Source organism: Tasmannia lanceolata, unplaced genomic scaffold (genome assembly GCF_043159265.1).
Source record: "Tasmannia lanceolata isolate RefF3 unplaced genomic scaffold, GAP_Taslan_0.1 ptg000012l, whole genome shotgun sequence".
NCBI classification, from domain to species: Eukaryota; Viridiplantae; Streptophyta; class Magnoliopsida; order Canellales; family Winteraceae; genus Tasmannia; species Tasmannia lanceolata.
The window spans coordinates 28441293-28467539 of NW_027518689.1; the positions used below are offsets into that span (position 1 = coordinate 28441293).

A 26247-nucleotide genomic window follows, 5' to 3' on the forward strand; every position below is an offset into this window, starting at 1 on the left:
CAAAAAAAAAGGGTGTGATAGGAGGAAGGCACAAAAGACACAGAGAGAGAAGGGTTGTCACACGATTAGGTAGAGATTTGAGGGATACAGAGAGAAAAAAAAAGGTTTTGAGAGATTTTAGGGATTTCGCGTAATGAGAGAGAAATAGAGATGCATGAGAGAGGTTTTAGAGATTGAAAGAGATATTTTTGGGATTTTGTGGGCAGAAATTTTTGAAAACACAACATAGATAGATATGTGTGAGAGAGGGAGATAAAGATGATAGACTCTTCTTCTGCTTTCACTGAGGATCAGCATTTGGCTCTGATACCATGTTAGAAATGGAGTTAGGGTTAAAAGAGATGAAGAAGAAGAGGAGTAGAGAGATGGAGAGTCTCCAGTAGGGAGCTCCTCATGTAAATGATTTATATATAGGCCCCACTAGGGCAACATGTGTACAATGACTACAATACCAACATACATGTAATGCCTAATCTACCCTTACATGTTATTCAACATGCAATTTTTTATAATTTTGATTCCATCGTGGTCAGAGTGGTGGTGTATATTATCCTTGAAGAGCAAGGTGCACTTATATAATGCGAAGTATCATCTCAATAAAAGAATAAACTATATTTTCAGAAAGAATGAAAAAAAATTAGCAGGGGGTACTAAACCATCGTAAGCAGTGGACAGAAACTTTGAGATGCACCGAATCGTCATATAGAAAAGTAAAAATAAAAACAAGTGATGAAGGCGATGTGTACTTTGGAATCCAAAGGTTTTAGACTGAGTAGGATTAAGACAGAGTATATGGAGTGTAACTTTAGTAATGTAAGGAGGCGGGACGAGAATGTAGTAAATATGACTGGACAGGAGGTGCCTAAGAGGGATATCTTTCGCTATCTTTGTTCAATTCTACACAAGGAAGGAGAGATTGAAGAGGATGTTAACCATAGAATAAGAGCAGGTTGGTTGAAGTGGAAGCCTGCCTCAGGAGTTCTGTGTGATCGTAAAATCCCTACCAAGTTGAAGGGAAAGTTTTATAAGACAGCTGCGAGGCCAGCCATGTTCTACAGCTCAGAATGTTGGGCCACCAAGAAGCAGCATGTGCATAAGATGAGTGTAGTGGATATGCGAATGCTCAGATGGATGTGCGGCCACACAAGCATGGTTTTAAATTTCGGCTGAAATTCGAAATTTTGGATTTTGGTGGAGACCGAAACCGAAATTTGCGGAAATCCGGAATTTCAGACTTTCCCAAATTTCAGAATTTCGAGAATTTCGATCTGAAATTTCGAGAAAATGTAATTTTTTTTTTAAAAATAAAGAAATGTTACAAAATTTCAGGGAATTTCGGTCCTAAATTTCGAAATGAATTAAATAAGCTTTTTTAATTTTTACCAAATTTCGGTGGGGTCCAAAATTGGTACCGAAACCGAAATTTAAAACCATGCACACAAGGTTAGATAGAATTAAAAATGAAGACATTCATAAAAAGGTGGAGATGGCACCAATTGAGGAGAAGATGAGAGAGCACCGCTTAAGAGGTTTGGAGATATACAACGTAGGCCTTTGGATGCTCCAGTGAGAAGAGGCGACTCGCGCCAAATTGATGGAGTAAAAAGAGGTAGGGGCAGACCGAAAACAACTTGGGTAGAAACAGAGAGGAAAGACTTGATAGCTAGGAACATAACACAGAACATGACATTGAATAGGATAGAATGGCAGAAAATGATTCACGTAGAAGAACCCAACTAGAGCCAAGATTAGAGCCGGGTAGATTCCTTTCACCTTCTTCTTGAAATTTTTCTAAAGGATTCATTTAGCCAACCCCAACTAGTTTGGGACAAAGGCTTTGTTGAGTTGAGTTGAGATGAAGGTGATGTGACGGGTCTGCAAACCCAATTATTTGGCAAGTTTGTTATAAGAAGTGATAAGTTGGTTGTACTGCCTTCTAAAGTTCTGACAGAATATGAATAACTTGGAACAATGAATACCATCTAATATGAATAGCTTCCCACATAACACGACTATAATGGGGTTTATAACAAATGTACCCTTATTAAAAAAATAAGACTTACCATTAGGAGCTGTTTGGAGTTAAGGTAAAAATTACTTAGAAAGTTTATACTCAACTTTCCATGGAAAATTTTTCCAGACTTGAAAGTTTTCAAGGAAAATTTCAGCCATGCTCGACCTGGGATTTTCTTTCCATAAAACTTTTACCCCGGATCCAATCAGCCAGTTAGGTATTGTCGGACCCCATGATAAGAAAAAGGTAGAGACAAACAATGGTTCAATAAGGGCAGCCCAATGTATAAGGCTCCGGATCTGGGGAGGGCTAGATGTAAGCAGCCTTACCCCTGCTTTGCAGACAGGCCGTTTCCATGGCTCAAACCCGTGACCACCAGGTCACAATGGGGCAACCTTACCATTGGGCCAAATGTCACGAGCCTAATGTTTGAGCAGCGGAATAACCCGTGCGGCGCCCCAACATGCACGAATGCTAGGGCAAGCCTTCAATCGTGCAAGGCTCTGAAGGCCCTTCACGCCAACACCCCTTGATGCTTCGGATGTGCACATAGTCTCTAAGCTGTTCAACAGGCTACTTGGCTCAGATCTTGACATGCACTTCTAGATACCCACTCTCATGATCAGCCTGGATTATGAGTATATTGAACATCAGGCCTTGGAGCCCAATGCAAAGTCTATCGACTACGAGGCATGATGATGCCACGCACCAATCCGCCAAGCGCTGGGACTTGGTCATCCAAGAAGCAAGATGCCCCATGGACTAATCCGCAAGGTGTACACCTCACGAGGGCAACCGAAGTCACCCCGGCACGAACTCAAGGAAGACCTAAAGATTTGCCTGCCCACAAGACGTACCGCGGTGCAGGAGGCAAACAGTATAGCTAGCCCCTTGCACCAGTCCGTACGTGCAATGCATGTGGGAACCCAACCCAACATGCACCGTCTTTGGCCCCCATCCTCGACCAAAGAAACTGAAGAATCCATGTGGATAACTCACAGTCCGCACCTAAAGCTCCCTTAGGGCACGCCCATGAGTTGTAGTATGATTTCCTACTGTGTGCGTCCATGCACAAGCAAGTCCTTTTGCAACCCATAAGCAAACCACCAAGGTTCCGGCCCACACCTACTAGGCCTAACAGAGGAGGAGTCAACAGGTCACGAGGCCAACTCTCCCTCTAGAGTTTGGCCAACCAACCCTCTCAACCAGGAGTGGCAACCAAAGGTGCTATAAATGACGACTTCTCAAGACGCAACGAGACGAGGTACATTTGGATTTTCATACCGGTTGTGTCCTAAACTGTTTCCTCGTGACACTCCCCCACCTGATAACGTCGACGTCCTCGTCGACACTGAGCGCTCTTTGAGGCTCAGTTCGACAATAGCAATGACTTCACAATCTTGAAAACAGCTGCCACTAGTACTTAGACAATCAGTCCATTCTGACTTCTGCTGCATACAACACTGCCTCAAGTTCTGCCAACCACTGCTTTATAGCTCTGTTGGAGTTATCTTCAACAACGATGGTTTTCTCGAACTCCATCAAATTAGGCGAAGGTTTTTTACGGTGCCTACAAACGTTGCGGAAGGTTTTGGATAACCTACAACCGAATCGCGCTCCATCACTTTCGGCACGGGAGGTTTTGGCTAACCTACAACCGAATAGGGAGCCATCACCTTCGGCACGGCACTTGCCACATGCAAAGTGCGAACAAGCTCCAGGAAGCAACCTACATTCCTGGGTGACGCTTAGTCTTGCTTGCTTCGATTCAACGCCATAGTACTTGTTTTGAACAATCAACCCTTATGCCACCAATGGTGTCCTTGGGTACCTGCGGCTAGGGCTCACACTGCTAACCACCAAAATCTTCCATCATTCAGATTGAACTGTCCTTTCATTTTCAACAAACAAAGAAATTCTAAAGCACCAAGAAACACACAATCACACCATGTCGTCCCATACCAACACAGTCTGCCCACATGCCATCTGAGCTCACCACACTGTCCCATATCAGCACAGCAAACCCATTGTCGATCTAAGCGGCCTTGGCGTCCTTTCCAAGGTCGTTCGAAGGTGAGCATCTGGCATGCTCCATAATGATTGTGAACTGCCATCCAAGTACTTCAGTCATTGGCCATCTCTTCACCCTGAGCATGTATGCTAGTTCGTCGAGGTCATGAACACACCTTCACCTTGCTGGCCCCCAGTATCGCCACCCTTCTCATGGGTTGTACCTTGACCTTGGTTCGTCGGTGCTTCCTCTTCACCCTGAGAACATACTGCTAGTTCGTCAAGCTGGTTATGCCATCACCCTGAGCAAGCAAATTCACTTCGGTGAGCGCTTTGGTGCCGACACGTTTAGCACCTTATCTGGTAGGGGAAGGCTTCTGTCAGCAAGCCAACCCTTTGTCATAGCAAGCCCTTAAGGCCAAATGCAAACACATCGATGTTTAGCCAACACTGCAAAGGAGCATTCACAACTCCCCAACTGCCACTTCCGATCTCACACATCGGTGGGTCATCGAAACATGCCAACTGTAATGACTGTGATTCTTCTTCTTTCAAAACTCTAAGATTTAGGCCATTTGATCAGTGAATCTATTTTCAAGGGTGGGGATCAACGATCCATCAATGATCAACCCTAGATCTTAGTTTTAATCACTCTTTTCCCTTTAATTTGTTTTGATCCATAGATCTTAGAATCTAGGGCTATTGAAGGTTATAACTAAATTCCCTAAATTAGAGAAGAAAATAAGTCTTGTTGTAAAAATAATTTCCACGGAAAATATCACTTAAAACGTGGAAAGTCAAAAAAAATAAATAAAAATAAAATAAAAAGTTATGGGAAGAAACCCACGTTTTCCCTTGTATGGAAAAACGTGCATATGGTGTGGGCCCACCCTCAATAAATTATATATATATATATATATATATATATATATATGATGATGATAGTTAATTTAAAGATGCCTTTGTAGGATTACTAATTATAAGTAATTATTTAGGGAAATATATGTGATTTCTTTTAATTAGCAATCAATGATATGGTGTGATGATAGTAAATTTAAAGATGCCTTTTTAAATTTACTAATTATAAGTAATCTTAAAAGGAAATTCCTAGATTTTGGATATCTTAGTTTCTTTAAATAAAAAAATCCAAAAACTCTTAACAATAGTGGGAACTTTACATTAATAGAAGTAGTGGGATTACTTGGAGATTAAGTAAACTTATGGATGATGTAAAGTGAGAAACTTTAGGGATATAATATTATCATTAATAGTAGATTATCCAAAATAGCAATCAAAACAAAAATTAGGGAATATATGTAATCCTCTCTTTTGGTTGTTTTCCTTTTCTTTAAAATTTAAAACCCATAAAAAGTGGCTATCACGCCTTATAAATAAGACCAAGGTGTTGGGTTTTTGGTAACTTACTATAGCCCTCTTATGACCCCTCTTATGACTCATCTTAATTTACCAATCATAAAACAAGGAAAATAGAATAAAATATATATATATATATATAGTGACGTACACCTATCCCATTCCCGCCCAAAATTTTTAGAGAGAGAGAGAGAGAGGAAGAAACAAAGAAAGAAAAGAAGAGAAGAAGAAGATTGAAGCTCTTATCAAACCTTCAATCTCTTATCAAACCCTAACTCCATCCAAGTAAGTTTTGTGATTTTCTTGGTTCTAATTAATCTTATTCATTCTCTAAGTAAAAACCTAAACAGTTAAGTATTATAAAACAAGGAAAAGAGAAAACAAATAAATATATATGTGATTTAAATAGAGAAGATATCAAGCGTCCTTGATAAACCCTCTTTGTAGTAGATTTTACGAATGAAATAAGAGTTCATGATTGTGTAATATTTTCATTTCACGTGACTCAAACATCATAAATACAGAGATCTTAAACCATCATTTTATTCATAAAAACACATGTACATACATGTATATGTATGCGTGTAAATGTTCAATGGATGAATAGATGTTGGTTTAATTCTTACATTCTAAAATCTTGTGAATCCATATATATATATATGAAATCCAACAGTTGTATGTGTATTAGGTTACAAAATAATGAAACCTTACAATGGTTTTTGACTCCAACTGTCGTGTGGGTATAAGTTGAGAAAAATGAAATTTTGCATGTCTTTTTATCTCAGTGATTCTATGAGCATTACTACCTTGCGAAATGATTTATTTTTATTTTTAGTTTTGTGTCCATTTTGGGAGAATGAAACAGTCCAAATATTTATCTTATTGTGTGCCCCACCTGGGAACACAATCTGTCCAGATTTTTGGGCCAATAGTATGTGGTTTTTAGAGTACACAGGCCCAAATTTTAGTACTGTTTTTGTACCTTAATCGAGAACACCAAATCTGTCCAGATTTATGTCCTATATATATATGGGTATTTAGGTCCAAATTGGACCAGATTTTCACCCTGATGGTCTAAGATTTTTAAGACAAAAAATGGACCAGGTTGTATTTGAAAATGAGAGTATCTTATGTCCCCGAAAACATGGCAGATTTATAATATGTAAGCATGTATTTTCTAGTCGACAATGGACCAGATTTTTGGGTAGTATGTACTTGTATTCTCAAGCCCAAAATAGACCAAATGTATGAGTTATAGGTGTGTGTGTGTGTGTGTTTTGTTGTCCAAATCAGATCAAATTTATGAGCTTTGAGTATTTTCCATCATAACTGTATATAAACACATAGGGTTTTAAACTAATTTTGAGTAGGTCCTATCTTATCAGTGCATGCTCATAAGAGTATAAGACAAATTTTTGGGGACACATTTCTAAACTAGCAGTGTATGCACAAAGAGTTCCCTAAAATGATTTCTGTGACTACTTCGATAGCATCAAGGCTATACATGTAATAGCTCTAAAAAAAATGATTCTTTTTATCTAAACAGATCTTATAAAGAAGTATTTTTGAAAGCCTCTTTTATATATTAGATATATATAGGCAGATCTCAAATCTTATGTACGAAGCCAAATAAGTCAATTTTCATATAAGTTAGATCATTTCTTCGATCCAATGTCCTTGTACGAGTCAGGTAATTTACAATCCCCTTGCTATTCTCTTAATCTTATATCAAACGTAAATGGTTGGGTATGATTCTTATCTTCAGGATTATTTCCCTCACACTCTCACTTAGAGGCCGTCTCGATATTTACATCCGAGGTTTTACAAGGCAGGTGACAGCTAGACCTTGTGTTGTAATGGTTTCAATATAACTTGTTTCATGCTAAGTAATCTTACGTATACTATTTTCTTTGTGATAACTGTATAGCTCATTATACTTGTTTACTTGAAATGAAATAAAAAAATAAACTGTTTCTAACCTTTATGTGAAAGGATGCAGGAAAAGAAGGCAAAGGTAACGTACCTTAAAATCCCTAATTGCATATCCTACATGGAGGAGAGTGAAGGGAAAATTAAGGGTGTGGTGGTATCATCCTGGGACCTAAGGTCCAAAGGCCAACGCAAGAAGCGTGTACAGCCTTTCGTTGGCAAACCATCCAAAGGGATAGTATCCCCGAAACGGCTCGGCATTAAATGCGAGAGCGAAATCCGAGTCCATAACGCCACTACCATTGGACAGGGGTAGTGGGTAGTCGTGCGGCAAGGACACCGGCAAAAAGGAGAAAGTCAGAAAAGAACTGACAGAAAAGTAAACTGGGGAAAAGCCAGATGTACTTGGGGAAAGTGCTGTCTCATTTTACATATTCGATGCACACATAACATATCATTCATTATTGTCATTCATTCCTGTTTATAGTGATATAGATGGCGTAGTTTTATTCTCCAGTTATTTATTATTGCTTCTAGATGATTGCTAAGGATCTGAATTATTATTGCATGCCCTTTTATATTGTTCATTTTACTCCGCTCGGTCTCTGGAGGACCCTGCTCTAATGTTGTTTCCTCCACCACAGGGGTTGAGGCATTAGATGGCGGAGCGTTTGCAAACGAAGAAACCATGGGATAAGGGATCGTGTGATCGGAGAGTTCGCTTCATGGATTATTGCGCTATGACGTCTTGCGTCATTTTCTATTTTTATTTTGTCGAGACTTTCTTTAGTTTGAACTTTAGTGATTAAAACTTTACTTTTCATTTGGAGTATGAGTATTGAAAGGACCTCTTGTTATGGTAGACTTATTTAATTTGGAATAAGATTTTTGTCGTGGTTGTTGATTATATAAAATAAATAAAAAAATTCCATGATTTTTGCGTTGTTCTATTGCTCGTAGCGACTTGACGGAATCGGGTCGTTACACCAACCCATTTGCTGATGGTGGTTGCTGCTCTTCCACTGTATCAAGCTTCGAGCAAATCTATTGAACAATGCTTTTAAACAAACATAGATGGTATAAATCTTTCCAGGCCATCGCGGCTCTGTTGCGCGACTCATGTAGAATAAGGAAGAGTTCAAACTTCCAAGTTGCCATACTTTGCCACTTTGTTTACTGAGTTTACAAAGTAACCCATGCCACCAACACGGCTCAATGATGTCTCACACACAACACTGAGAAAGCTTTGCGTCACTTTTCAGAAAGGAACATACCCACACAATTTCAGCTCTTCTTCGGTTGACTAATGGACTTTCAAAGTGTTAGATTCAAAGACATCCGCGGCTTAGCACACCAAGCTACAACTACTTAGTTAACATTCAATCTCTTTCCAACTCTGCCACAACTGAAAGCATTTCCCGTTCTTTTGTGCATAGCAACAAGCACTAGAGATGCACTAACCATAGCCACAAACACTGCAACTTGCTGCAACTATGCCAGCACACACCAGCTGTACCATAGCTCTTTGACAAGCTCTTGCATTCACAACCTGCTCTGATCTGTCACTTGATACCATCTGATACCAACTCTCAAAGGACACTCTGAATTCATAGCTTGGACATTTTGCTTTGATACCAACTGTCACGGGCCTAATGTTTGAGTAGCGGAATAACCCGTGCGTCGCCCCAACATGCACGAATGCTAGGGCAAGCCTTCAATCGTGCAAGGCTCTGAAGGCCCTTCACGCCAACACCCCTTGATTATTCGGATGTGCACACAGTCTCTAAGCTGTTCAAAAGGCTACTTGGCTCAGATCTTGACATCACTTCTAGATACCCACTATCATTATCAGCCTGGATCACGAGTATATCAAACATCAGGCCTTGGAGCCCAATACAAAGTCCATCGAGTACGAGGCAAGACGATGCCACGCACCAATCCGCCAAGCGCTGAGGCTTAGTCATCCAAGAAGGAATATGCCCCATGGACTGATCCGCAAGGTGTACACCTCGCGAGGGCAACCGAGGTCGCCCCGGCACGAACTCATGGAAGACCTAAAGATTTGCCTACCCACAAGAAGTATCGCGGTGCAGGAGGAGGCAAACAATATAGCTAGCCCCCTGCACCGGTCCGTACGCACAAGGCATGTGGGAATCCAACCCAACATGCATTGTCTTTGGCCCCCAACCTCGACCAAAGAAACTGGGATTACAGTCCGCACCCAATGTTCCCTTAGGGCACGCCCATGAGTTGTAGTATGATTTCCTACTGTTGGAATATGTAACTTGCCTAAAGGCATTTAGGACTTTGTAAATTCCTTTATGTTTTAGTATAAAGATATGAGTCAGGGGGAGATTACCCTAACTCATTTAATTCTCTCTAAACTCTCGGTTAACATGGTATCAAAGCCTTAGGGTTTTCTTATCCCAAGGGTTCTCTTTCAGCCTCCACCTTCTCCGCCACCCTCACATAGCCGAACCCCCCCTTCCCTCTCGTCGCGAAACCCTAACCCCAACTCCGGGCAAGCTTTAATCAGAGGCACAACGGTACGCTGTCTTTTTCCTGTCGAGAAGGAGTCGTTTCCATCGACCCGACGGTATCAGCCCTCCCTCGCCACTCTCTTCTCCTTCCCCGCGCATACCCGCCTGGTTCTCCCTCTGCTCGCCCCGTTGCAGCCACCTGCACCTCCTAACCGGACCCCTCAAAAATTTCCCGGAAAATATTTTCCGCCCAGCCAAGAAAAGTTTTTCCAAGAACGGGGATTTGCACCCCCCAAAAATTTTCCTGAAATTTTTTTTCTGACACTCCCCCCCCCCCCCCCTCCCACAAATTCACTTTCCCAGAAAATAGTTTCCGCTGCTACAATCCGCCCCGCCCCTAAATTTTTTTTTCCAGCCCCCAATTCTTAGGTTTGCAGGTAAAGCCTACCCCAAGTTTTTTTTCCACTGCTGCAAGCCTACCCCCCCACTGCTGCAATCCGCCCCCACCCCAAGTTTTTCCACCTACATCATTTTTAGTCCTCTTCCTCTCACCTACGCAAGTCACTCTATGACCTCAAACAATCTTTACGTGCGTGGTTTGGGAGATTCAGTGAAGCAGTCATGCGCTTTGGCCTAAAACAATGCGCAGTAGATCACTCAGTCTTCAGTTATCACTCTTCAGCTGGGTGCATTTTTGTTGATAGTTTATGTGGATGACATAATCATCACAGGGAGCAAGCAATTCACAGGGTATACAGCGTTTGAAAACCTTCTTGCAAAAGGAATTCTCTACTAAGGATTTGGGTCAGCTCAGGTATTTCTTGGGGACAGAGGTTGCTCGTTCTTCTAGAAGCTTGTTCTTATCACAAAGAAAGTATGTCTTGGACTTGCTAAATGAAACAGGCAATCTTGGAGTTAAACCAGCTTCTGCACCTATGGATCCTAATTTGAAACTCGTTCCAGAAGGAGAGTTGTTGGAGGATCCTGGCAGGTATCGCAGGCTTGTCGGTAAACTTATATATCTCACGGTTACTCGGCCAGATATTTCTTATGCTGTTGGAGTTGTCAGTCAGTAAATGAGCTCTCCACGTACTTCCACTGGGCTGCGGTGATACAGATTCTCAAGTATTTGAAAGGGGCTCCGGGGAAGTGATTGATGTTCAAAAGACATGGCCATATGAAAGTTGAAGGCTTCTCTGATGCAGATTGGGCTGGATCCCCAGCAGATAGACGGTCTACCACTGGGTATTGTACATTTGTAGGTGGCAATCTTGTTTCATGGAAGAGTAAGAAGCAGGATGTTATAGCTAAGTCCAGTGCAGAGGTTGAATACAGGGCAATGACACAGACAAGCACGAAACTTATTTGGCTACGTTCACTTCTCTCTGAAATTGGCTTCATTTCATCTTCTCCTTCGCAGCTTTATTGTGACAACAAAGCTGCAATATACATTGCCAACAATCCAGTCTTCCATGAGCGCACCAAACATATTGAAGTGGATTGTCATTTTATCCGTCAAAGAATCCAAAAAAGAGAGATTTGTACTGTGTTTACTCGGTCAGGGGACCAATTAGCTAATATGTTTACAAAATCCTTAAATAAGTCAAAATTGAATGATATATGTAACAAGCTAGGAATGTATGATATCTACATTCCAGCTTGAGGGGGAGTGCTGGAATATGTAACTTGCCTAAGGGCATTTAGGACTTTGTACATTCCTTTATGTTTTAGTATAAAGATATGAGTCAGGGGGAGATTACCCTAACTCATTTAATTCTCTCTAAACTCTCGGTTAACACCCACTGTGTGCCATGCACAAGCAAGTCCTTTTGCAACCCATAAGCAAACCGCCAAGGTTTCGGCCCACACCTGCTAGGCCTAATGGGGGAGGAGTCAACAGGTCACGGGGCCAGCTCTCCCTCTAGAATTTGGCCAACCAACCCTCTCAACCAGGAGTGGCAACCAAAGTTGCTATAAATGACGACTTCTCAAGACGCAACGAGACGAGGTACGTTTGGATTTTAATACCGGTTGTGTCCTGAATTGTTTCCCCATGACACAAGGCTCGCGTTGTTCTACTTCTAAAATTCAATACTTCTAAAATCCATGGAAGTACGCATTGTTCTAACAATGGTAGCAGCCAAGTGGGGTCTGGAAAAAATTCGTGGGATACTTCAGAGGTGTCAGAGATTCTCCTATTATTGTTGAGCTCAGCCAATGGATTAATTTTACAAAACTATTTTTTCCCTCTATCAAGCAGGAGTATGCATAAGAATATATTTCAGATAATTTTCCTTCTACTCCGTTGCTTTCCGAAACTGATATTTCTCAGTTTCCAGTTAGCTACCACTTTTTAGTACAAGTTTTATAGGATGTCGAGCCAATCTGTGAACATGTGATTATGGGCAGCCATTGTAAATTTTTTTTGTGGGCATGATTTGATGGTTTACCTATGTTTATTGGGTAGTTTTGATATTTTTTAAATAAATTATTGTTACTATAGAGGTTGTTAAGGAGAACCGGCCCATGTCATCTAGTAATGGTATGAATAGCCCACAGCAATCCATCAGCATTTGGCTTCTAAAACATTGTATTTCGGAAACAATCAACTAGAAAGCTTCATCAAGTTGTCACATGGATGACTGAATAAAATTTATGTTCAGGGGATTAGTAAGTATCTATCTGTAAAAGAAAAACTAAAGAAAATAGGTGAAAAGATGCACTTACTTGAGGATATCAGTACGAGACAAACGAAGCCTCTTAATTGTTTCAAAGAACCCCCTTGGTACAGCTGGAATTTCATCTCCTTGAAAATCTTTTGAAACCAGTCCATCATGGATCATGGATCTGCTCAACTTCTTGTTGACATTTGTACATAACATAAATTCACCACCCACTCTTGAATTTTCTTTGTGAGAAATTGTATATGCAGTGAAAAATTGGTGCTGGACATCCTTATTTTGAGACTGCAGTAAATTTATTCCATCATGATTGATAAAAAGAGTTTGATTTCCTGAATTGTGTTGCATTCTCCCACAATTCTCAATGCCGCCTAAACTAGCATTGCAATCCAGATGAGTTTGTCTTCTTGAGGATGCATATGGACATGCAACGGCCCAATGATTAAACTGGAAACAGCGAATGCATAAGGATGATTCTTTTGATACGTCACATAAATTTACATTTTTTATGATACTCTCAATGTCCGATCCAATTATATGTGAGCAATCCCTTAAGGTATGACCCTTCATGCCACAAAAGAAGCACATTGTAGTTGCATGAGTCCCATTATCTCCAACTTTTGAGGGTGTGATATGTTTGAGGGCATCCAACCGCCTTGCAAAAATAGAAGCCATTGCCTCAGAATATTTTAATCTTTGGGTAGGTAGAATTGGGCTAAATTTTGATTTTAACTTTTGATCACTTTCTACCACAGTTCCTTTTGAACTATATGAGGCAGTCGCAGTGATCATATTATTCTGCATGTTTTTACTGACACCTTTTCTTTGGTCTTCAATGGAAGGCTCATGACCATCCTCTAAATTGTCCTCAAACACTGCAGTCGAATTATGGTTGCCTTTCACTAAGTCTAACATGGTTGCAGAAGCTTTAGGACAAAACCGAGTTATCCATAAGCTCTCAAGTGGGTTGTTTTTTATGTTCACTGAACTTGAAAGCCTGTTAGGATCAACAGAAACAACTCTACCAGCCATTTTTCCCTCAGATGGAGAACCAAAATCCTTCTCAAAAGAGGAATTGCGAGAGCTCATTCCACCTGTCTCAAAACCACAAGCTATATTGCATGAATTGAGATTCTCCCCAATGTTGCTCTCAGGTTTTTTAGACATCTCATTTGATATAGAGAGATTTAATTTCATACTCTCCTCATCACTAGCTATGTGAATGTTCCCATGGTCACATTGCATCCTGCCAGCCATTTCGAGGTCTTTTGAGCCTTTTGCTCCTGTTTGACGATCAACATTCCCATCATTCTTGTCCTGTTCTTTCAAGCTTGAACAATACAAGGCCTGAAAAATATTTCGGAACCCCGTACTTCTACAATCAGGATCTCCTTGGTTTTTATCTTGTTCTGATGAATGAGAATCATGACTTTTCTGATAGGCTTCCCCAGGAAGTGCCAAAGGAGGTGTATCATCTGCATCAAACTTTGATAATCCTTTCACCATATTTGATATCCAATTCAAAAAAGAGCTATCTTTTCCTACAAAAGACGCTGAACGAGAACTTTTATGGTGTTGTTTCTTTATCTTCTTACTTTTGACAATGCCTTGCTGCTCAAAGCTCCATGCTCTCTTTCCTGTTGAATACAACCTCCTACTGTTACAGCTCTCATCACTTTCATGGCTTTCATCCACTTCGTTTAAAATGCTCTGATTAATTTCTGTATCATACAAAGCCTTTCCTTTATCTTTATTTCGATTCAGAGGGCTCTTACATTTATTTGGAGCATATTCAACTAATGACTCTCTGTCAAATGAAAGAATCCACTTATTCTGCTCAGGTATATCCTTACCTTCATCTTTAGTCTGTGATGCCAAAATTGTACCCACCTCAGCACAAGAATTTACACCTTCCGCTACTGCCTTTTTGGAAGAACGTTGACTGCAAAACATGCCCACTGTCTGTAAAGGTTGTATATTATTTTCCCGTGTCAACAGTGGTTGGATGGTGAAAACCCCACATTCAGGGTCCAAATCAGGTCTGATTTCTTCTAGTTTAAATAACGAAGAATTAGCACCTCCTCTATTGTCTACACCTGCAAGAATATCCCTCACTTTTGTACTTCTGCCATTCTCTAGACCTGCAAGAACACTCATTACTTTTGTGGACACAAAATATTCTAAGAATTTGAGCAAGAAAAATTATTAAGAGAAATACACATGACAAGTGAAATTTCGGATTTCGGCCGGGACCGAAATTTACGCCGAAACTGAAATTTTGTAACCAACGGTTACGCCCTCGAAATCGAAATTTCAAAGCTTGGCTCTATTTACAGTTGCACACCCTCTCTATCATTTGCTTTCCTCTTTTTCTCCACACAATATATGCTACACCTGTAGTCATGTACGTACCTGGAACATAAGGTTTTTCAGGGAAAGTTGTAACTATGTCTTCTCTGAGCTGGAAAATATCCACATTTTTTTTCGTGTCACTGAGAGAACTTATGCCCATGTCTTTATTGGATGAATAATCATCCTCATAGTTGTTAGTATCTACACATGATACTTCCATTTTCTTGGGAAATTGGTCGACGTCTCCACATGTTTCTGTCACTGTGAATTTTATATAATCAGAATTTCATTTATTTTGAACATGATTTCTCATTAAGGAAAAAAAATCATAAAAGATAAAGCCTCCAGTCTAAAACTGATAGATTAAAAATGCTTAGCATAGTGCAGATTAATATATTTAAAAAAAAAAAAAAGCCTACTTACTTTCCTGATCTCTTGACTGGCAGAGAGGACTGATCCCTAAAGGACTTCTAGGATATTGGACAAAAATTACTCTGTTAGATGTTTCACTCTCCAGAATGGGTGGCGGTTTCATTGAGCCTAGAGTTCCATCAGCCAATGTGCCATTGTTATCACTGACCCTGGCTTTAATGCTTTGTTGTGGTGGAATTATTATATTGCTTGAGTCTGTATCCAACAAATGGGTGGACTTTTTCTCAGATAAACTGCAATCAGCACATTTAAGAATCAAACCACTATGTGGAGACCAAACCAGTTCGGAGAGGGGATTGGTGGTCACATATCTCATGCCTGCCCTTGGACCTGCATTTGCACCTGCACCCAAATCTTTATTTAATCCTCTTTGTGTGCATTGATTGGCAGAATCCAAAGCACATCCTAAATCTGTCATGGATTCCTCATTTCCGTTCACTATCTTGTTCTTATGTGTGATAAATTGTTCAATGGGATATCCTGAAATACAAATTGAGTCTAGAGCAGTCCCGTCGATGCCTCCGGCCATACATGTTATGCCTGTAGGCAGCAAAATAGACAAATAAGGTTTTAATTCCAAATGATTTTTTTTCAAAAAAAATAAAATAAAATTGGGTGCAGCTGACAAGTGTAGAAATTAAGTGAATATAAAAATGAAATTTTTAGAACCACAGTTAATTTTAAGGACACGATCAAGGATTAGTTGTGTCATTACTGAGAAGCTCATTACAGTACAGGTAGTTAAGATGTGTTAAAGTATAAAAGATAATAACGCCTTTCTCCAATAGCTTAAGCTTTTGGAGAAGTTGGTAAGTTAACATGGTATCAGAGCCAAAGGTCTCGAGTTCAAACCTCCCGGATAGCGAAAATCCACATGCAATGGTTGGTCCAAAGTGGGACCACACGTGCCACGTGTTTTCCAAGTGGGCCACACGTGCAGGGGAGTGTTAAAGTATAAAAGATAATAACGCCTTTCTCCAATAGCTTAAGCTTTTGGAGAAGTTGGTAAGTTAACAAGATGAAAGAGAACTCTTCCTTAAGTATCCAATTCATATGAAAAAAGAAGCAAGAAGAAGACATGAGGACAGAAGAAGAGAAGAGAAGTTTGTGGAGGTTGAAGACCAACCCCATGACCTATATGTTTTATATAGATGTCAAAGTTTCCATTAGGTTCATCCATGATGGCTCGATTCTACTAATGTAACATTTCGGAAGCCTTCCTGGCCAGTATTAGTTTGCTATGCCAGTTGGAATAGAAGGAGCACTAAAGCACAAATTGCATTTGCTACCAATTCCAGTCTGACTTGCATTAGTAAAGCATGTCGCCAACGTTCATCCTAAGCCAAGATCAAACTCTCCATGAGATTTATAGTTGCATTAATTATAGCTTCATTGTTTGTAGAGAAATGATATGATAAATAAAGAAAGGAATTACACCAAAACACAATGTAAATCAAACTACGTTATAACACTCCCCTACAAGGAGTGGAGAAATATCACCCATGCCCAGATCCTAACATAGAATACCAAACTGAATGCGACTGAGTGTCTTTGTAAAAAGTCTCCCAATTGATCTTAGGTCTCACACACGGAGTAGATATCAAATTTCTTGCAACCTTGACTTCAATGTGCTACTGTATTATTAGCAATGCCACCTGATTATCAGAAAGCATCTCTCTGACGACTTACGATTAATAAAAAAAGAGGCCTAGAGCCTTGCACGCAAAAATGGGATAATGAAAGAATCAAATTAGTCTACATGACCTCTCTCTCTCTAAAATATTATATATATATATATATATATATATATATATATATATATATATATATATATATAATATTTTAGCCGGTGTTTAAAAACGCAAAACGCGGCCAAGAAAAAACCTTGTCGACTCGGCGCGGACGCGGCCAAGTACGCGGTTGACGCGGTCATAACTCGGGAGAGTCAAAGGAGTTTTTATTGACTCTATAGGGCAAAACGCGGATGCAATGCAGAACGCGGCCAAGGTAGAGGGGAGTAGACTCGAGGGAATCGACGCAAGCGCGGGGAGTTTTAAAACTATAATTTTAGCAGCCAATTACAAATGTACACTTATAGTATTGTACATGATCTTAGGGGTATCAAGATTGATCTTAGGGGTATCAAGATATATTCTCATTTCGTTGTATACACTTAAGTTGTATATATATTCTAAAGTTTACAAAAAAACCTTCCATATTGTTAGAATAAGCCTATAATCCTATGGGCATTTTAGTCATTGTACATCTGTTTATTATATTATAAATAAATGAGTGAGGGGGAGAAGCCCTAACTCACTTTGTCTCTTTTCTCACTTTTCCCTCTCAACATGGTATCAGAGCCTTAGGGTTCTTGATCCAAACTAACCCTAGCCGCCATCTTCTCCGTCAACCTCTAACCCTAATCATCTCTCTCTCCCAGCCCTACCCTCGTTCCTCTCTCTGTTTCCCTTCCCCTACTGTCCTCGAACCCTTCTTCCCCTCTCTGTCACCCCAACCTTTCTCCTCCACCCGCCCCTTGCCCTTCCACCCGTACACCTCCACTGTCTCCTACAGGCAATACGACCCCACCCATTTATCCCCCTCGCCTCTTCAGCCGGGAATCTAAATTTGCCCCCCCACCGAGAATCTGGATTTGCCTCCCCCCCCCCCCCCCCCCCCTCCCCCCAAAAAAAAAAATTTCCGAGAAAAATAATCTGGAAATTATTCCCGGGTGCTGTATGGAAAATTAATCCGGAAAAGTTTTTCTTGGAAACCTGATTTGCAACCCCCCAAAATTTTTCTAGAATTTTTCTTTTTTGTTTACTTTTTTTGCTGGAACTCTGATTTGCAGAGAGGCCAACATCCCCTGTTTTGGACCAATTCCAGGTCAGCCTCCCCACGCTCGCTCCAACCGAACCATCCCTTTTTCATTCTTTAGAAGCCTTCTTCTTCTCGTCTACGTGCTAAACACTTTTCTTTCTTTCTTTTTCTTCTTTTTGTCTTTCATTTTCCCTACCCTCTTCCTTTATGGGCTTCTCTAGTTTCTTGTCCTTTCCTTCCGATATTGTCATATGATCAACTCTCGGGATTAGTTGGTTCTGTCTATTCGTTTCTCATCTTTTTTTTTGCTGTGGGTCGTGGTTTCTCTGTTTCTCTACATTTCCTATCAGTATGGATCCTCCCGGAATTGTTGATCCTTCATCCACACCCTCGGCTTCTTCTTCGTCTTCTCAATTGGCACCTGTGGAAAATTCCTATCCACGGTTGAATATTGCCAAGTTTGATGGAACCAACTACTTACCCTGGAAGGTTGCGGTTGAGACATATCTTCTTGGCCGGGGTAAAGTACGCTTTATTCGCGAGGATCCTCCCTCGCTAAAGGATCCTCTATATACACGTTGGGAACAGGAAGATGCGCTAATTCGGAGTCTCCTATGGCAGAGTATGACTCCAGACATTTACTCTACTATGATTCTTCTTCCGACTGCAAAGGAGGTCTGGGATCACACGGCCGTGACGTATTCTGGGGCTGAGAACCTGACTCGCATCTGCTCTACTTACTCTGAGTGGATGCGGCTCCGTCGTGGAGACATGTCACTTGAGGCCCATTATGGGAAGTTCACTTCATTATGCCAGCAGCTTGATGTCTTCATGCCCCTCACCTCTGATGTTCATGTTCTCCGGCGTCAACGGGAATAGATTCGTGTCGTACACTATCTTGAGAGCCTTGGCCCAGAGTTTACACATCTGCGCCATCAGATTCTTGGTTCTGGAGATATTCCTTCGTTGCGTGAGGTCTATTTCCGCGCCTAGCAGTGTGTTGGAGTGACCCCCTCCCGTTCTACTTCTGATAGTTTGGCCCTTGCCGCATATGATGGAGGTGGTGGTCCTCGTCCTTCCCAGGGTGGTGGTTCTTTTTCCCGGGCTCATGGACGCAGTGGCCGTGGTGGTGGCCGTGTTGGCAGTGGCCGTGGTGGTGGCCGTGTTGGCAGTGGCCGTGGTGGTGGCCGTGTTGGCCATGTCATTGAGACTTGTTATACGCTGCATCCAGAGCTTCGCCCGTCCCGATCAGCCCACCTCAGCACCTTTGGTTCGTCTGACACAATAGCCACTACTCCTGCTGATGGGTCATTCTCCTTCACCAGGGCAGACTATGAGGAGCTCCAACGTCTTCGTCAGAGTGCCTCCCAGGCTACTGCAGGCTTTGCCCAGCCAGGTAGTTCACACACTACGTTACTCTCTAACTCTGGGTCCTGGATTATTGACTCAGGAGCCTCAAACCATATGACTGGTAACTCATCACAGCTTTCTTCTTTTGGCTCATTTCCATCTGATTTTTAGTCCATTACTTTAGCTGATGGTTCCACTACACCTATTACTGGTATTGGTACCACCTGTCCTTCACCTAATCTCCCTCTATCTGCAGTTTTGTGTGTACCTAAGTCTCCTTTTAGTTTATTATCTGTAAGCCAAATTACCAAAAAAATATGTCGTGCTCTATCTCGTTCTATCCTTCTTACTGTCTTTTTCAGGATCTTTTGACTGGGAGGACGATTGGATCGGGTCGTGAGGTGGATGGCCTGTACCGTCTTGAATGGAGCCCTTCTTCGTCAGCCTTACACAGTTCCGTGGATGCCTTTCAGTGGCACTGTCGACTGGATCTCCCCTCCCTTCAGCGTCTCCGGCAGACATCTTTAGTTCCTAGATCTATTTCTCATTTTCATTGTCAGTCTTGTGAACTCGGGAAGCATCATCGAGTGTCTTTCCCTTCCTGAGTCGTTACTAGGGTTAATAGTTTATTTCAGTTAGTTCATTGCGATATATGGGGACCTTCTCGGGTCGCGTCAAATAATGGATTCCACTACTTTGTGGTTTTTATTGATGATTACTCACGCATGACTTGGTTGTATCTTCTGAAAGACCGCTCTCAGGTCTTCTCTGCTTTTAAAAATTTTCATGATGAAATAAAAAATCAATTTAGTACTATCTTAAATGCCTGCGTACTGATAATGCTCGTGAGTTTTTCTCTACTACTGATGGCTTTCAGGACTATCTCTCTTCTCATGGCATCCTTCATCAATCATCATGTGCATACACGTCGCAGCAGAATGGCGTCGCTGAAAGGAAACTGCGATATCTACTTGAGGTGGCTCGCACACTCCTCTTTGAGATGCAGGTTCCTAAATCCTTTTGGTCTGACGCCATTCTTACTGCTTGTTCCTATCCAACCGTCTTCCGTCTTCGGTGCTTCATGGTGATTCTCCATTTCACATAGTTTATCCACATCAGGACCCATTCTCCCTTACGCCGCGAGTCTTTGGCTGCGTATGTTTTGTTCATCATTTGGGTCCTGGCCGTGATAAGCTGGATCCTCGTCCAGAACGGTGTATTTTTCTGGGTTACTCTCGCACCCAGAAAGGATACCGTTGCTACAGTCCACGTCTGCGCCGATGGTATGTATCAGCTGACGTCACATTTTTTCGAATCAGAACCATTCTTTGGCTCTTCCTCTGGTCCTTCCAATGTCAGATCAGACCCTGAGGTGACTATTTCTCTTCCTGAGCTTTCTCCCATTCCTACTACTCCTATTGCACATCCTCCTGCTTGCCCTTCTGGACAGGTCGACTCGTGTGCTCTCAGGGTAGCTCGTCCGCCTACTACAGTCCAATATAAACGTTGTCCACAGCAGGCACGTCCCTCGCAAGCCGAGAAATCGTCCTCACAGGCAGAGATCTTCTTACCCCCTCCTCAGGTATCTGATTCTCCTATTGCTTCCCGTACTCGTTCCCATTCTACTGCTCACCCGCTTTCTAATTTCGTTTCTTATGATCGTATAACTCTCCCTTTCAAAAGCTTTGTCTTGTCTATGTCTTCTGCTGTGTTACCACAGTCTTTGGATGAGGCTCTCCTCCACCCAGGCTGGCGGGCTGCAATGGACCTTGAAATGGGCGCTCTTCAGTCCAACAGCACATGGGATCTTGTCTCTCTACCTGCCGGCGCTCGACCAGTTGGCTGCCGATGGGTCTTCTCCCTTAAGTATCTTCCTGATGGCACGGTTGATCGACTGAAGGCACGTCTGGTGGCAAAAGGTTACACTCAAACATTTGATGTAGACTACCATGAGACGTTTTCTCCAGTTGCGAAGATACCTTCTGTCCGTGTTCTACTCTCCCTCGCCGTTAATAATGGTTGGCCTCTTCACCAACTAGATGTGAAGAATGCCTTTCTGCATGGCGACCTACTTGAAGAAGTGTATATGGAGCAACCGCCAGGTTATGTTGCTCAGGGGGAGTTGTCCTTATCTGTCTGTCGACTCAGAAAAGCGATTTATGGGTTAAAGCAGTCACCACGTGCTTGGTTTGGTAGATTTAGTGAGGAAGTTATGAGGTTTGGTCTCAAACAGTGTGCTGTAGATGACTCAGTATTCAGCTATCAGTCCTCAGCAGGATGCATTATGTTGATTGTATACGTCGATGACATCATTATTACAGGCAGTGACTCAGGGGGAATTCAAAAATTGAAAGACTTCTTACAAAAAGAATTTGCAACAAAGGACTTGGTACGTCTCAGATACTTTCTTGGGATAGAAGTTGCGTACTTCTCTCGTGGTTTATCTTTATCTCAAAGGAAGTATGTTCTTGATTTGTTAGAAGAGACAGGAAATCTTGGTGTGAAACCAGTAGCTGCACCTATGGATCCAAATGTGAAATTGGTTCCAGAAGAGGGTGATTTGTTGAAAGATCCTGGTAGGTATAGAAGGCTTGTGGGCAAGCTCATATACCTTACCGTTACTCGTTCTGATATATCCTACGCCGTTGGGGTAGTTAGCCGGTACATGATCTCTCCTCGCACATCTCATTGGAACGCAGTGGTTCAAATTCTCAAGTATCTGAAGGGTGCTCCAGGGAAAGGATTACTATTCAAACGGCATGGTCATACACGGATTGAGGGGTTCTCAGATGCTGATTGGGCTAGATCTCCTGCGGATAGGAAATCGACTACCGGGTATTGTACCTTTGTTGGAGGTAACCTGGTTTCATGGAGAAGTAAGAAACAGGATGTCATTGCGAAATCGAGTGCAGAAGCAGAATATAGAGCCATGGCGCATACTACGACTGAGATTATTTGGTTGAGGTCACTCTTAACTGAGATTGGTATTGGATTTCCCTCTCCTTCACAGTTATATTGTGATAACAGGGCAGCCATCTATATTGCGACAAATCCTATCTTCCATGAGAGAACTAATCATATCGAAGTCGACTGTCATTTCATTCGTCAGAGGATTCAGAAAGGAGAGATACGCGTTGTATTCACTCGTTCTATAGAACAGTTGGCAGATATGTTCACAAAACCATTGAATAACTCCAAGCTTAGTGATATATGTAACAAGCTAGGAATGTATAATTTATACGTTCCAGCTTGAGGGGGAGTGTTAGAATAAGCCTATATGCCTATGGTCATTTTAGTCATTGTACATCTCTTTATTATATTATAAATAAATGAGTGAGGGGGAGAAGCCCTAACTCACTTTTTCTCTTTTCTCACTTTTCCCTCTCAACACAGATGATGTATATACACCTTGTAATGGTGTATATAAGCCTCCTGTGTTCCACATTTCCCTTCAAATTGATGAACTAGGTGATCATGAGGTATTAATTTGCGAATCATAAGATCATGCTTGGCAAGAGTCATTGAAAAAATCATGCTTGGCAAGTCATTGCTTCTGTGAAGAGATCAGCGAGTTGATGAGTAGAAGAAATATATGGTAATGTGATCCATCCTCTGTAATAGCACTGGTGTAGATAATGATAGTCCACCTCCATATATGCCACATGCAATCATGAAAATTAGATTGGAGGAATTCTGAATAAGGTTCTTATTATCTCCATAGAGGGAAGGAAATTTAGGAAGTGAAATACTACAGTCCAAACGGAGTGCTCAAAGCCAGATCACCTCGCTAAATGTTGCAAACATGGATCCTTCTTAACATTTCTCTCTCCTCCTCCTCTTATTCACCTTCTTGCACTTCATTCTTTGATTTGAATTAATCCTCAATACTTGGGGTTGATCTCACCCATAACAATCTGAGCAAAGATCGTCCACAGAGAAAGCTAAGAGGCATGTCCCCATGGGCCAAGTTGTTGGTAAGTGGTAACAGGTGTGCTAGTGTCTGAGTCTATTTGATCAAGTGCAAGGACCATGAGCAATAGGGTAATGCATGTCAGAGTTGGTATGGCACACAAAATAGTGGAATCATTGGGGTTGGGAATAATCAAAGAATCAGTTGAGCAGTGGCATCATTAGGCTTGGGAAAGATCAAAGAACTGGTTAAGAATTTCATTCAACATTTAGTGCATTTCAAGCCAAAAAAAAGGCGGTTTAGGCTAAAAACTTTGTTGTTGAGCTCACAATCAAGCACCTAGTGTCTAATGTAGGTGAAGAAGGCCAATAGAATATTATCCATTGATCAATGAAGATGAAGAAAAAAAGGAAGCATGCTTTCCTGTGTCTAATGCTCAAAGAGGATCAGAGCTCTAAGAAAATGTCATGTAATCATTAACAAGACCCAGTGAGAAAAACCAAATCGTATCCAACCCACCATGGCAATACGTTAAGAAGTTAGTAATAAATAAAATATGAGATTAAGCAAAGGCACTGATGACAAATATTCTATATTGACAATGGTTTATAAAACTCCGAAGTGCACAAGATACTAAATGAAGACTATCTGAGTTCAAAGACCAAAAACTTGAACTTGACCAGACACTCACTTAGAGGCTTCAATAAGTTAACCTAGCTGAGTTGTTCTTGGTTCTGCAAGTCAAACAAGCCACTGCAATACTTTAAAAAGTGTTAATAAGATGGAAAAGAGAGGATATGTGATTATAATTATAGTGAGTATTTCATTAAATTGGCCGAGTAATGGAAAGTTAGACAAGTTTTTTAACAACTTAGAGTACAAATGTACTTGGTACTTATTATCCTTTTTCTGTATGTCTATTTTTTTAATCACTCCAGAAAAATAGCATGTTCAGTACATAGGTTCAAAACCAAGTCGACTTGGTCAAGCTATGAACCAACCAGGCAAATTTTTAAAAAGAGCCTGAGATAATAAACAAGAGTATCTGCAGTGCACCTGAAATTTCTATGTTTAGAATGGGAAACTTGTATGACTGTCTATAAAAACGAATTTGAGACTAATCCCACAATACAATACATGACACAAAGTAAAAAACAACAACTTTGCAAAGACATAACAAACTTAAAGAAAATGTTAAATTTGTATAATCAATGTTTGACTTTCTCTTTCTACATGTCTCTAGTCTATTCTTTTGTTTTTTTTTCATCTGGGAAACACAAAAAAAAAAAAAAAGATCACTTTCTATACGATGAAAAACATGGTATCGCAACACATACATACATGTGTGTGTGTGTGTGAGAGAGATAATATCCTTTTCAAATAAAATTTAAGTTTTCGACAAAATGAGACGCTTATAAAGTATGCATATGAGTAAAATTATAAGGGGACAAAAGTGCCACGTCAACAAGCATGCAATAATTACTCAGGAGACATCCCAGGGAGTTTCGAGGGAGTTCAACGCTATATTGGCAACCAAATGGGGAATTACCTTGGAGAATAGTGGTTAGTGTTTGGTTGCATGGCAATGATGGCATAGACTCAGAGAGTCGGGGAATAAGTAGGGGGTGTCAATACCAATATATATATATATATATATATATATAGAGAGAGAGGGAGAGAGAGAAAGAATAGAGAGAGAGAGGGAGGGAGAGACACTACCAAGAAATTTCAAGCAAAATTCCACCCTTTTAGTGGATTTTGGCTTGGATGTTATGAGGGGACAAGAATTCCACATCAACAAACAAGTAATAATTACTCAGGAGACATCCTAGGGAGTCTCGAGGGACTTCAATGCTATATTGGCGACCAAATGGGGAATTTTGCTGATGTGGCACCCAATTGCCAAGCAAAATCCCTAAGCCTCCTTGGCTTTTGTGCAACCAAACACACCTTTAGCATCTACTCACACTCCTCTTCTCTCATTCCCACATCTGCTCTACTTGTTCCACCTAACATCACTTCACAGTTTACAGTGTCTCTGTTTTGTTTATGTTGCACCCAATCTCATCAAGACATTTAAGTTTTGAGAACAACTAGGCAGATTCTCTGTTTTTTTATGTTTCACCTAGTCTCATCAAGACATTTAAAGTTTTGAGAATAACTAGGCAAACTATCATTGTAGGGTAATGCTAATGATCAATTTTAGGTCTCCACATGCAAATGTATGTGCAATCTTAATGCGACCCACATGGCCTTGGTCCCGATCCAAACATATATCTGTTGCATAAGATAAAGGAGTACAAGAATCAATGGTTGAACTAGTAAAGATATGATAAATCAATGAAATTTAGTATTGAAAGCATCAGGCAGCTTCCACGATGCGATAACTTATACCACCTTTAACTTTTCATTGAAAGATCCCAAAGCTAGTGATTTCTAAATTTGTCAAGTTATCATCACTGTTTTCAGCTCAAACGCTTCTGATTCATTTACAAAATACATTAAACCATTTGATAGTAATTTGCATTCATGAAAGGCCTCATATTTTTATAGGTAAAATTTAGGATTCCATTTTGATTTCCATTTAATATATAACAACAGTCCCTAGCCATTTCATAGTTGGCATAAGAGTGGCACGACCCCATATATGTAGAATGCCTGACTAAGAAAAGCCACAGAACAGGATGCATTTTCTTTTTTTCATTTTCTCGGAAATGGCACGTATTTTTTCTGTTTCTTAGAATGTAATTTCTTTATCAGTATATTATGGTGTTTTGCTAGCTGAAAAATCACACATCAATATAAAAATTGGAGGTTGTAAGACAAATGCAAATGTGACACATGATGAAGTATGCAACCATCAATTATTCAAGTGGGTAACTCATTAGAATTAAT

General features: G+C 40.9%; 1 protein-coding gene across 10 annotated transcripts in view; it reads right to left on the bottom strand.

Annotated features, from left to right (window-relative positions):
* LOC143887793 (uncharacterized) overlaps positions 1–26247 on the bottom strand; it is a 34743-nt gene that overhangs the window by 2745 nt on the left and 5751 nt on the right. For 3 of the 10 annotated variants that reach the window (XM_077391976.1, XM_077391975.1, XM_077391977.1), the window contains 4 exons: positions 24044–24086; positions 15264–15812; positions 14901–15101; positions 12535–14629 (listed from right to left, as the gene is read on the bottom strand). In XM_077391976.1, the coding sequence (XP_077248091.1) occupies positions 12535–14629; positions 14901–15101; positions 15264–15801 (2834 nt within the window). In that variant the 5' untranslated portion in view covers positions 15802–15812; positions 24044–24086. Of the gene's footprint in view, positions 1–12534; positions 14630–14900; positions 15102–15263; positions 15813–24043; positions 24106–26247 lie in introns of those variants that run through there. The other 7 variants (XM_077391972.1, XM_077391974.1, XM_077391969.1 and 4 more) reach the window with 4 other exon arrangements.